General features: G+C 37.7%; 1 protein-coding gene across 1 annotated transcript in view; it reads left to right on the forward strand.

Annotated features, from left to right (window-relative positions):
• Window positions 1-12,299, forward strand: part of LOC120629143 (dynein heavy chain 3, axonemal) — a 59,688-nt gene that overhangs the window by 39,018 nt on the left and 8,371 nt on the right. The window contains exons 48-68 of the mRNA XM_039897936.1: window positions 64-183; window positions 889-1,054; window positions 2,294-2,546; window positions 3,041-3,167; window positions 3,288-3,399; window positions 3,473-3,586; window positions 3,700-3,877; window positions 4,305-4,409; window positions 4,662-4,823; window positions 5,185-5,371; window positions 6,220-6,340; window positions 6,548-6,715; window positions 7,106-7,341; window positions 7,789-7,972; window positions 8,252-8,388; window positions 8,528-8,665; window positions 8,971-9,208; window positions 9,645-9,852; window positions 10,128-10,378; window positions 10,860-11,017; window positions 11,711-11,870. Coding sequence (XP_039753870.1) covers window positions 64-183; window positions 889-1,054; window positions 2,294-2,546; window positions 3,041-3,167; window positions 3,288-3,399; window positions 3,473-3,586; window positions 3,700-3,877; window positions 4,305-4,409; window positions 4,662-4,823; window positions 5,185-5,371; window positions 6,220-6,340; window positions 6,548-6,715; window positions 7,106-7,341; window positions 7,789-7,972; window positions 8,252-8,388; window positions 8,528-8,665; window positions 8,971-9,208; window positions 9,645-9,852; window positions 10,128-10,378; window positions 10,860-11,017; window positions 11,711-11,870 — 3,523 coding nt within the window. The remainder of the gene's footprint in view (window positions 1-63; window positions 184-888; window positions 1,055-2,293; window positions 2,547-3,040; window positions 3,168-3,287; window positions 3,400-3,472; window positions 3,587-3,699; window positions 3,878-4,304; window positions 4,410-4,661; window positions 4,824-5,184; window positions 5,372-6,219; window positions 6,341-6,547; window positions 6,716-7,105; window positions 7,342-7,788; window positions 7,973-8,251; window positions 8,389-8,527; window positions 8,666-8,970; window positions 9,209-9,644; window positions 9,853-10,127; window positions 10,379-10,859; window positions 11,018-11,710; window positions 11,871-12,299) is intronic.

Raw genomic sequence — 12,299 nt, forward strand, 5'->3', positions numbered from 1 at the left:
TCATTTCTGATAAAAGTTTTTGTCTTAAGGTTAATAGCGTCCTTAATTGAAATGTTATTACAGATTTTATTCGGAACAGAAACGGAAGGTGTACGTTACACCCACGAGTTATTTGGAACTTATAAAGGCTTTCCAGAATTTATACGCCTTGAAAGTGGACCAGATAACAAAATCTAGGAACCGGTAAGTAAAACAACTTCTTCTACTAACGTCTTATCTCGTTAATCAGTATAATTTAAACTTAAGTGGACTAAATTTCTAATGTTTGTATAGTGTGAGTTAACTTAGAGATGACTGCTATCCGCAAATATAGTGTGTTCGCGTTGGAAATATATATAATATGGGTTGACGAGAGATCCTCGGAAACCAAACCGCTGATCAAAAATGCGTCCCAACTCTTTGTGAACACACTCATTATCTCAGGGTCTACTACTACTGTGAGAATATTGAATGACCTGTAATTAAATATTCGTCGAGGAAAATGTTCCAACTTATAAGTTTAAGTGGCCCTGTTTAGATGTAAAATAAAAAATAAATGAATACATGGTGGTGGTAGACTAAACAACGTGCGTATAGTCTACCCAGCCCCTCTTAAGAGTTCTTAAGCTTCTGTGATTATGAGGAGTTTTCGTAATTGCTTTCTTCTTTATTTTTATAAAAATGTGTACGAGACACTGGAATGCGGTGAAAGCCCAGGGGCACAATTCGAATGCGCACGAAAAAACGCACCTCTAACATGTTATGTGCGTTTTAATTCATTAAATATCACTTGCCCCAATGGTGAGGGAAACGTCATGCCTGACTGTTCTCCATTATGTTCTCAAAGGTGGGTGTAAAAATTGTAGAGTTGATATCATGATATGATTTAAAATGAGGACCCACTTTTAGATACGAGACAGGTCTAGAACAGCTAGACTTCGCGTCCGGTCAGGTCGCTGTAATGCAGCAGAATCTAATCGATCTTCAACCGTTGTTGGTGGAAACCTCGGACAAGACTGAGAAACTCATGATCAAGATCGAGCAAGACACAGTTGTAGTGGAGAAACAGAAAGAGGTAAAGTCCTACAATACTCTATCTACGCCTCTTTCGAATTTTTAAGCACATATAATTTAAAGTACGCTTTTTTACCATTTGAAATGTGCTGGATTTCTAGTTTTCTTCTGTACCATAATTTATTAAACGAGTGCCTAAGTAATATCATAAATGTAAAAGCGTGTTTGTTTGTTTATTTGTCTTTCCCATACGCCATGACTATGGAATCAATCAACTTGTCGTTAAGCATGAAGTTAGTTAAAAGAATTTAAGCAATTTAAAAATAAAAGTCGATATAAACAATCGACCTACTAGAAACGTTCCTACATAAATTAGTGATATCTGCATATCGTCTGAGAAAAGTACAGAAATCCTTTGTCCCCACAAAGGATTTCTGGGTATTTTCTTTTATAACATGATACTGAAGGTTAGATCTACCTTTACCTAAGTTCAAACAATATATTAGAACACATTGACCTATCGTGGTTACTACACGATTGATGAATTCCTTGACGACAAGGCTGCTCTCATCTCTCACAAAACAAAAAAAATCTAAAGATTGTTGAACTATAAAATGATTTTGGATAAGATCAATCTGCTGAGTTTCTTGCCGGTTCTTCTTAGTGGAATCTACCTTCTGAACTGCTTATAAACTAGGCCTACTTGAAATAAATATCAAAGTCAAAGTCAAATATTTCTTTATTCAAATAGGCACATAGATGGCACTTTTGATGCGTTGTTATATAAAAAAATGTGTACATAGCAGAGAGAAGTGATGGCGATAACTACAATCGTAAACTTAATACTAAAGCTACGAGGGTTCCAATCGCGCCCTGGTCTAAGAAGAAGCACACAACAAACTTAGCCGGTTGTTCTTTTTGTTATCACCATCTCACATTGTCATTAGAAAATATTTAAGAAGCAACCTGGTTAGAGCAATTGTTCACCCAAGCTTTTTAATCGTTTACGTAATCCGTAACTTTGAACTTCTTTAGAGACATCCCCAAGATATCAACCGGTAATTTATTGTAAAATTGTATACAATTCCCTTTAAATGAATTGCTTATTTTGTGTAGTCTAGTGTACTGCACTGCAAGTTTATTTTTGCATCTAACGTTCAATTGAATTATGAATTATGAATTTTTTATCCCTAGAAAAAAAGCCTACTTAGTATATTTTTGGGTACTGATAACAAGCTTTTAATGTATTTACTGTATTCAATTTCATTTAATATTCATCTTCTACAATATAAAATTTTAGATAGTGGGCGCAGACGAAGCTTTAGCCAACGAGGCAGCCGCAGCCGCTCAGGCCATCAAGGACGACTGTGAGTCTGACTTGGCCGAAGCGGTACCAGCATTGCAAGCTGCATTGGATGCTCTCAACACGTTGAAACCCGCTGACATAACCCTGGTTAAATCCATGAAGAACCCGCCCGCTGGGGTGAAGTTAGTTATGGAAGCGGTTTGTGTGATGAAGGGTATTAAAGGTGATAGGAAGATGGATGCCAATGGTGAGGCGTGTTTCATTTATATTTTGTGCTCTTTATATTTTTATTATCTTTACCAAATTACTTACTACCTTAAGTGTTTATTTAATTGAAAACGAGTTACGCAAAAGCACTTGACCGTTAAATACAAAACTTTGCACTACGCTAAGTATTCAGACTTACATGATGCTCCCCCTGTACATATTTTGGGGACACAGTTTATACTACTGCAATAGTTATCTTGGCACCATGTTTATTGTGTCAATTCTGTAGTCTTACAAATATTCTGAATAAATAAATAAAAAAAACTATTTCTAGTAGACTTTAAATAACAGTAAAACCCAATTTCATGTGGATTTATTCTGTTTGTGTGTTTCTTTGTGTGTTCTTACGACTCTATGACAGAGAGTGTTCTGAACAGTTGTTTGCATTGATACCTACTTCCCTGTTTTCTGAAAGAACCTCACGCCATACATACTTTATCTAGATTCTAGGATGATATCAAATGTTTTTCATAGGAAAGCCCTACGAGGACTTTTGGGGCCCCTCGCAGAAAATGTTGGGTGATATGAAGTTCTTAGAAAGCCTTAAGAATTACGATAAGGATAACATACCTCCTGCTATCATGAAAAAGATTAGAGACAAGTAAGAAGTATCATTTAAAAATGGCACTAACCATCTAGAGCAGCAAACATTGTTTCTATCAACTTTAGAAAGTTCATATTTCAATAAGACACTTTAATGACCCAATTTTTTTTCCTAAAGATACATTCCTGATCGTGAATTCGATCCTGCAGTCATAGCTAAAGTGTCATCTGCTTGTGAAGGCCTCTGCAGGTGGGTACGAGCAATGGATGTGTACGATAGAGTCATCAAGGTAATATACTGCACATTTTAAATCTTAATTATAAGAAACATTTCGGGTCGATCTAAACTTTCTTTTTGTGAAGGTCGTAGCACCAAAAAAAGCGGCTTTGGCAGAAGCAGAAGGCGAGTTACAAATGCAGATGAACACTTTGAATGAAAAGAGAGCTCAACTGCAAGGCGTACTTGACAAATTACAGGTACGTTAATACCGTAACAAAACGATGAGATTCAAACCAGGAAGCAGAAATATCGTGTGCCCAGTAACCTATATGACTTTATTGATGATGACTATGCTAACTTACAATTTCAGGCCCTCAACGACGAGTTTGCGGAAATGACTCGTAAAAAGAAGGGTTTGGAAGATGAGATAGAACTATGCTCCACTAAATTATCCCGAGCCGAACAGTTGATCGGAGGATTGGGAGGTGAGAAGGCGCGCTGGACCGACTTGGCTAGACAACTGCAAGAGCTACTGTCCAATATTATTGGTAGGTAACAGATTTATATACAGAGTTGGTAGACCAGTAAAAGAGCTAGTTGATTTACCTTGAATGAAGACAATACGATATAGTATAATTGGAGATATAATATAATTGGAGATATAAGTGGAGAAACTTATTGCCCAGATATGAATCTGGGCAATAAGTTTCTCCAATTATATTTCTGTTCTATTAATTTTTTTTTGTTTATGTGCAATCCACAGTAGAATTGTAGATTTGTTCGTTCTTTTTTTTACCTATGTCCGGCTGAAGGTCTGAACTCATCGTTACATAATTTGTCGCAAACATAGATTATATCGTGGATTGGGCATAAATATCTCAATAAAATTCGATCCACGCAGTCAGCCATTAGGATGTTAAACAAAAAAACAGAAATGAATGAACACTTTGAATTTGCCACTGCCCTTGATTTTAGGTGATGTGCTGCTATCAGCTGGGTTTATAGCGTACCTCGGCCCCTACACTGTGAACTACAGAAGGGAGCTGGTCACTATGTGGAATCAACGGACTAAAGATCTAAGTAAGACATTTATTGATGTTTTAACAATGATATTTTTATTCCTTCTTAAACCTATTGTTGGTAAAGCTGTCAGGGGTGCTTCAAACTACATATTTTGTCTTGCCACTATGAATATAGCTGGGTGACAGAATTTAACTAAAGTTACTTCCTTCCTATCCTCAGCCTTTTAGAGAGATATTCAGAACTTATTACCACGCTGCTTTAAAAGGGGTTGATGGGCTTTAGTGATCATTGTCGCTGACTTTCTTCCAGATATTCCTTGTTCAGACATTTATTCCCTCGTGACGACCCTTGGGGAACCAGTCGTGATAAGGGCGTGGAACATCGCAGGGCTGCCCGTAGACGCCTTTTCCATCGAAAACGGCATCATCGTGGAGAAGTCGCGACGGTGGGCGCTGATGATTGATCCCCAAGGTCAGCTAAATCATCTATATATTGTTATTAAAGGAGTGTGATATATGGCAAAGTTATTTAGTTTGGTTTATAAAATGCATATGGATCTTTGTGCATGCATTTTAAGATAATGTAGGTTCATTTTACAAAAACATTATGTCATATAAAATAAACCATTCAGAACCACTCAGTACTCATACCGTTTAAGTTATCACACAGTTGCACAGGCTAGAAATCGCCGTCATTTTGTGAAACATATGACTTAAATTTGGATAACTTGACACTAGTTAATGATTAATCTATTATATCTACAACGAGATGTGCATAACTACCAACGGGTAGTATTCACATATCGGTGTCCTTGAAAAATTGTTTTCAATAGAACAAGCAAACAAATGGGTGAAGAACATGGAGCGTGAAAACCAATTGAAGGTCATAAAGCTAACGGACTCCAACTACGTTCGGATCCTAGAGAATGCCATACAGCTGGGATTCCCGGTGATCCTGGAGAATATCCGGGAACAATTGGATGCTGTTCTCGAGCCTGTTCTTTTAAGGAATATTTTCAGGTATTTATGATGAAAAAAAGGACGGGAATACCATTGAATTGTTTAAAGATACTCTTACTTTGACATAAAGGTAATATCAGTAATCAAATCAGAAGGCTTATTTATAAAATGTATATTAGATGCTAGCCCAGTGGGTAGGAGCTCAAAAGTAAGCCCAGTTCGAATCCCAGCACGCACCTCTAACTTCTTCAAAGGTGAAGGAAAACATCGTGAGGAAATGTGCCTGAGAGTTCTACATGAAGTTCTCAAAGGTGTGTGGAGTCCACCAATCCGCACTGGGCTAATGTGGTGGACTACGGCCTTAACCCATTCTCATTGTTGTAGGAGACCCGTACCATGTAGTGGGCCGTAAATGGGTTCATATGATTATGATGATGATATTAGATGGAAGGCGTTATTTTGCTTATAATTCCATGATATATATTACAATGAAACTTAATTTTCTTAACTTTTCTTTGTTTCCACGGATACTAAAGGTTTTCTCATCTTAATACTTGTATATAAGTTGATGTAATAAATTTTAGTTTTCTTTTGTTTGCTGCGTTTTTCAGGAAGTAAGTATAACTTTTTGGATTCCACTTTTTTATTTTTTACCACAATAATTTACTGTGATGAGAAAAACTTTAAATAAGAAAATTGAACAAAAGCAATGATTTTCACCTCCAAATAACTTTAGTATTACAGTAAGCATTAAGTAGTTATTACGATGAAAGATTCAAAAGTGTCTGTCAATAGAATTAATTGTATAGGGATGGATATGATTGGTTCACTTAGGCGCATTGCTAGCTGAGGAATCCATATGTATTTTATAAGAAATAATCTTTCAGTAAGCATTTTAACTTGTGCAGGTCTGGTGGCATTGACTGCTTAAAACTAGGCGATAACATTCTGGAGTACAATTACAATTTCCGCTTCTACATCACAACGAGGCTCAGCAATCCACACTATCTACCCGAAATCGCCGTAAAGGTATATATGCTTTTTTAAACCACATGTCTCTTTCTAACACGACCAAAATTTTTAAATATTCCACGTTAGAGTCAAAAGAAACAGTTAGAATAAAATGGTTTCTTCGCGACATCGTACCGGAACGTTCAATTTATATTTATGCAATGTTGAAAAAAATCTATAGTAAAGCCATTACTTACCAATGTTCATCGCCAGTCTTTTTTGTAGGTCACGTTGTTGAACTTCATGATAACGCCTCAAGGGCTACAAGACCAACTCCTGGGTATCGTGGTAGCGCAGGATCGGCCTGAACTCGAGCTGAAAAAGAACCAGCTGATTGTGGAGGGTGCTAACAACAAGAGAACGCTCAAGGAAATCGAAGATAAGATCCTTGAGGTGACTCCTAAATATAATAGTAAAACGACGGTTTTTTTTTTAACTAAATTCGCTACTTACTCATATTATTAGAAGAAGCATTCGGTTAATAACGGTTATTTATTCCATTGCGAGTTGAAAAGGTAACTAGATACTGCTTTTCAGAGTCTTAAATATATTTTGTATACAAATATTGGCTAAGTAACGTTCTATGTCCATATTTCACACAGTATTTACTTGTTTTGTTTCCTTGCTTTGTTTTTAAACTTTTCGGTAAACCATACTTCTTGATAAACCATTTATGTAGAGTAAATATGTGCGCCTGATCAGAAAAATTTGGGGGTTTGAATACTTATAATAACACTTTCTGTCCTATATTTAATATTTTAATCTGGGTGAATTTTGCGTTAGGTACTATCGTCAGCCGGAAACATTCTAGAAGACGAATCAGCAAACCAGATTCTCTCGTCATCCAAAATCCTCTCGATAGAAATAGAGGCGAAACAAGCAGCTGCGGCCATCACTGAGAAAGAAATAGATGAAGCTCGGTTACTGTACGTGCCAGTCTCAAAGCATTCCTCTGTGCTGTTCTTCTGCATATCGGATTTGGCTACAATTGATCCGATGTACCAGTATTCTTTGAATTGGTAAGTAATAATCATTAAATAAACTGCACGATAATTAGCATCTTCCTTATAAATTGGCCAAGGTCAATCGTGCGGTGCAGAAGCTACTGTATTCATTTTTTTAACATACTTTATTAGGATTATCTTGCTATCATTCTCACAATAGACTTCTGAGTTACTTTATTTTTCCATCCCGTATTGTAATAACTTTGTAATACATTCTTTAAACCTCCGTGTGTGCCCAAAAATAAGACATTATTACGGTACGGTACAATTTAATTTTCGTTTTTTGTACTTACATTTTACTACCGAAGCACTTATTTTTCATGACTCTCAATAATTTACTTCCCACCATTTTGCCATTTACTTCCCACTTACTCCTCAGACGAGACTCCTATAAATCTGTGAAGGAGTTAGATGTTAGTTTAAGTTTTTTTAATGGAAATATATCAAACACAATATTTTCAGGTTCATAAATCTTTACAACCAAGCCATAAATAACTCCCCAAAGAGTGATATCCTAGTCGAGCGACTGGATGGTCTCAACGCGTATTTCACACGTAGCGTGTATGAGAACGTCTGTCGGAGCCTGTTTGAGAAGGACAAACTCATCTTCTCACTCGTTCTTACTCTTGGAATACTTCGGGCTGGGGTACGTTTTATTATTCGTGAAAATTTCCTACGACAAAAATACGATAATAACACATACTTCGATCTCTTTGAAAATTTAGCGATGTAGCAATAAGGCCGCCAAATTGTACCCTCTAGGTAACTTTATCTATATACCTATTCTTGTTTTCTGTTACATTGTTTCTGTGGTGAACAATAAAAGTCGTCCAATCGTTCATTTAATTTGTGGTTATTTTATAAGTACAGCTTGGACTATTTTTGACCAAAAGCTTTAAAAATATTTTTAATTATTACGAACCAGGGTAAGTTGGACGATGAACAAGTGGCATTCCTCCTAACAGGGGGCGTGGCTCTCGAGAATCCCTACGAAAATCCCGCACCAACCTGGCTTTCGGAAAAGTGTTGGTCCGAAGTTGTACGCAGCAGTAACTTGAATGGGTACGTATTAAAATTTACTATATTATAATTAAACATTGCATCCTTTTGATTAAAAATGTATAAAGTATAAATAAATGAGCAGACACTGGGTCTTTGACTTTTCTTTATTAGATGACATATTTTGGTTTGATTCACACAGGCTTCGCGGTTTCAAAGAGAATGTGGAGCAAAACATCGGAGCCTGGAAAGATTTCTATGATTTAGCCGCGCCTCAAGAGAATCCACTCCCGCATCCATATGAAGACATACGGGGCATACCAAAGCTGATTATATTCAGGTGGTTGTTCACTTCGATAATTGCACTTATGCTGACACTGACATGACACTACACTGTATTACGCAATATGAAATATATTCCATATACAAGAACAGTTATTTGGTAAACAATTAATTAGAGAGCAGTTATCAAGAAATTAAAAATAAAACCTAGAGTCTGCAGGGCAAACCTACGTTATAAGAGCCATCTTTTTAATGATGCACTTCATTTATGGTACGCAGACACTGTATACTCACTCACTGTATGATTGGTGACACTTCTATTCAATTCTATAACATTTATTATTGGTTTCTATGGTTTTAAAGATGCATCCGGCCAGATAAGCTGATACCTCTCGTGCAACACTACGTGGTGGAAGAAATGGGAGAGACATACATCGAGCCGCCGCCCTTCGACTTGGAAAAGTCGTACAACGACAGCAACTGCTGCTCGCCACTTATCTTCATCCTGTCGCCAGGCTCTGACCCTATGTCGGGCCTCGTCAAGTTCTCTATGGAACGGAAGGTGGTCAGCTTTGAGACCATATCTCTTGGTCAAGGACAGGTCAGTTCAATACTTTTTCTCCTAGCAGTTGCTTTAATTTGTTTTTATGAAGGGTCTTAGTGGTTTGTTTTATAGTCTCAGCCATTTTGACTCAACGACCGACAAGAAAAGAGGTCAATCAGATGATTGTCAGAAGATGCGTTGACTGAACATTTATCATTTTATCTCCCATTTGTCTAATTGCCTGGGAAGGTTGACGTCAGACAGGCAGTCGGTCGTTACAAATATACCAAAACACAAACTACAATTCTGCCTTCCAGTTCGAAGGAGATATCTTGTGTCGAGCCGTTATAATGTGTAAAAAGGGCAAGAACCAGATCTCCCAATAGTCTTATTCATCCTGGACGGAACACCTATTACAATGCTTCGCTTCTCTGGTTTCTGCTTCAGTAGAAACGTATCCTAATATTGATGACGGCTGGTATTCTCTCCACAGGGCCCAATAGCAGCCAACATGATCGAGCAGGCGATCGCGTCGGGCGGCTGGGTGGTGCTGCAGAACTGCCACGTGATGGATTCCTGGATGGGGGAGCTGGAGCGCATCTGCGCGGAGGTCATCGTGCCGCAGCTCACACACCCCAACTTCCGCTGCTGGCTCACCTCTTACCCCAGCAAGGCTTTCCCGGTTACTGTATTACAGAATGGTCAGTGATATATTTGGTCACTTTTTCCCTTTCCTGTCTCGAGCAGCCAAAATAATCCATAAGAGAAAAAACTCGCATTCGCTAGAGCAAGAGAATTTACGTTTCGTGAAGGAAAGCAGAAAAAATTGTTTAAAGTGAAAACCTACCAAAACCAATAGGGTAACTAGGTAAATAAAGGTTTGATTGTTTTGATAAAAAGGTTTTGGGTGATAGTGGTTAATCGTCTGTTAAAAAACTATATTGGATATAAAAACTAAATTTCCTCAAATTTCTAGGCGTCAAAATGACAAATGAAGCGCCCAAAGGTCTTAAGAACAACATCTTCCGTTCCTACATATCGGACCCGATATGCGATCCGGAGTTTTACATCTCCTGTCCTCGCACCGAAGAGTGGAGAAGATTACTGTTTGCTCTTTGCTTCTTCCACGCGATCGTGCAGGAGCGACGCGCTTTCGGACCTCTCGGGTGGAATATACAGTACGAGTTCAACGAGAGTGATCTAAGGATATGCGTCATGCAGTTACAGGTAAAATAAATTTGCATAATGAATAGAAGCAGACATTGCAGAAACCATGGTATACTATGAAATTAAACTTAATTTGCTATACTCCGCGAAAAGCGAAATAATTTATATGGTGTAATTCTATATGGTGTAATTTATAACTTCATCAAACTTTATACGCCACACCAAACAGATCTTCAGCAATGTACTCTCTAAGTTTCATCGCACGGTACAATTAATGTAAATTCCACATCTCCTGAGGATGTTCCGGTGTCGGAGCGGAGCTAAAGCTGCTTTAGAGTATAGCTCAGTAGACTTAATTTTCATAGATATATTTGGTTTCGGACGATTTATTCGAAGTAAAACGAACATTAACTTTTTTAATGGAAACGAATTTAGTGTAAATGGCCACATAAGTGAGCCAAGTGATTTGCGATGCAGGTCTCATAAGCAAGGCCCCTTGCGCAAGCTTCACGCTCTGTGTCTAACCACCTTTTGTTTCCAGATGTTCCTCACGGAGTATTCGGAGACACCGTTCGACGCTCTCAACTATTTAGCGGGCGAATGTAACTATGGTGGCAGAGTAACAGACGATAAAGATCGGAGGCTCATACTATCTCTGCTGTCCATATTCTACAACGATGAAGTAACTACAGATCCTAAGTAAGAATTGACTTATAATAATATTATGTTTTATTGACTGCGGTATTATATGTATATACATAATAATATCGTAAACTAGCATAGTTCAGAAACAGAGTTTCTGAAGAATTCGACGTGAAAAATAGTATCTTATGTCATCATGCTCCGGGATGCATGGTGTCTTTAAGCAGAATTTCGCCAAGATCGATTAAAATGTGAAGCGTGTGCTGTGGTGGATGGGTGACAAAACGATATTGTTAAAAGCCCTGGAAACCTTCCCTTTGTCCTTTTCTGGGAGAAAAAAATAGATATACCTACTATGTCAGATGCGAAATAAATGTAACACATCTCATTAGATAGATAAACACTTTAATTGCGCACAGAAAATAATCAACACAAATAACCTTTAAACGAATATTGGTATGCAAAGGCGGTGTTATTAGGGGGTATGAAAGTTGGTGCAGTGGTCAATCTGAAAATAGATAACAAACAAACAAATAAACAAACAGAAACTTTCTCATTTATGTTATTAGTATATGTCCGCTAACCTCACGAGCCTTTGCTGTTTAAGGCGTAGATGTCAGCCATTTTTCATCTGAGTAAATTTATTTATTGAACATACCAACCCAAAAACATTAACCCAAACGTGATTTTGGACTTGTCTTTTGTCTCGATTTTTTGTTTGTTAACTACTGGTGCCGATTTTTTGGACAGTTACTCCTTCTCCCCGAGCGGCGACTACCGAATCCCTCCCTCAATGGACTACAACTCGGTGCTTGAACACATTAGAGCTTTGCCCATGATCGCCAAACCCGAGGTGTTTGGGTTGCACGACAACGCTGACATTACCAAGGATAATAAGGAGACCGCAGCGGTAAGTGAAGTTTTTGAAGTTTATTAGCTGTTTGTATATTATTTTTTATTTCATCCTTCTCATTGTGTGAGGAGACCCGTGCTCTGTAGTGGGCCAGTAAAGGGTTGATGTGATGATGATGATGATGATAATTTTTATTGTTAAATCCGTCAGTAACCGACAACTTATTCGTTATTTTAACTCGTCATAGCTATTGTAATCTTGTCACAGACTTAAAAATCTGATAAATACTAACGGCCAAACCCCTCATATATTATGTGATATCGATATGTATTAAGTATGTTTAAGTCGTAATTTGAGTTTTGTACTGTCCGCTTGAAAGTAAATTGTAGGGTTCCTACAATCCATACTAATATTATAAATCCTGAAGTTTGTCAGTTGATTTGTTCGATGCCTACGTTCAGCTCAACCACTGCAACGATATTGATG

Source organism: Pararge aegeria, chromosome 14 (genome assembly GCF_905163445.1).
Source record: "Pararge aegeria chromosome 14, ilParAegt1.1, whole genome shotgun sequence".
In the NCBI taxonomy this organism is placed as follows: Eukaryota; Metazoa; Arthropoda; class Insecta; order Lepidoptera; family Nymphalidae; genus Pararge; species Pararge aegeria.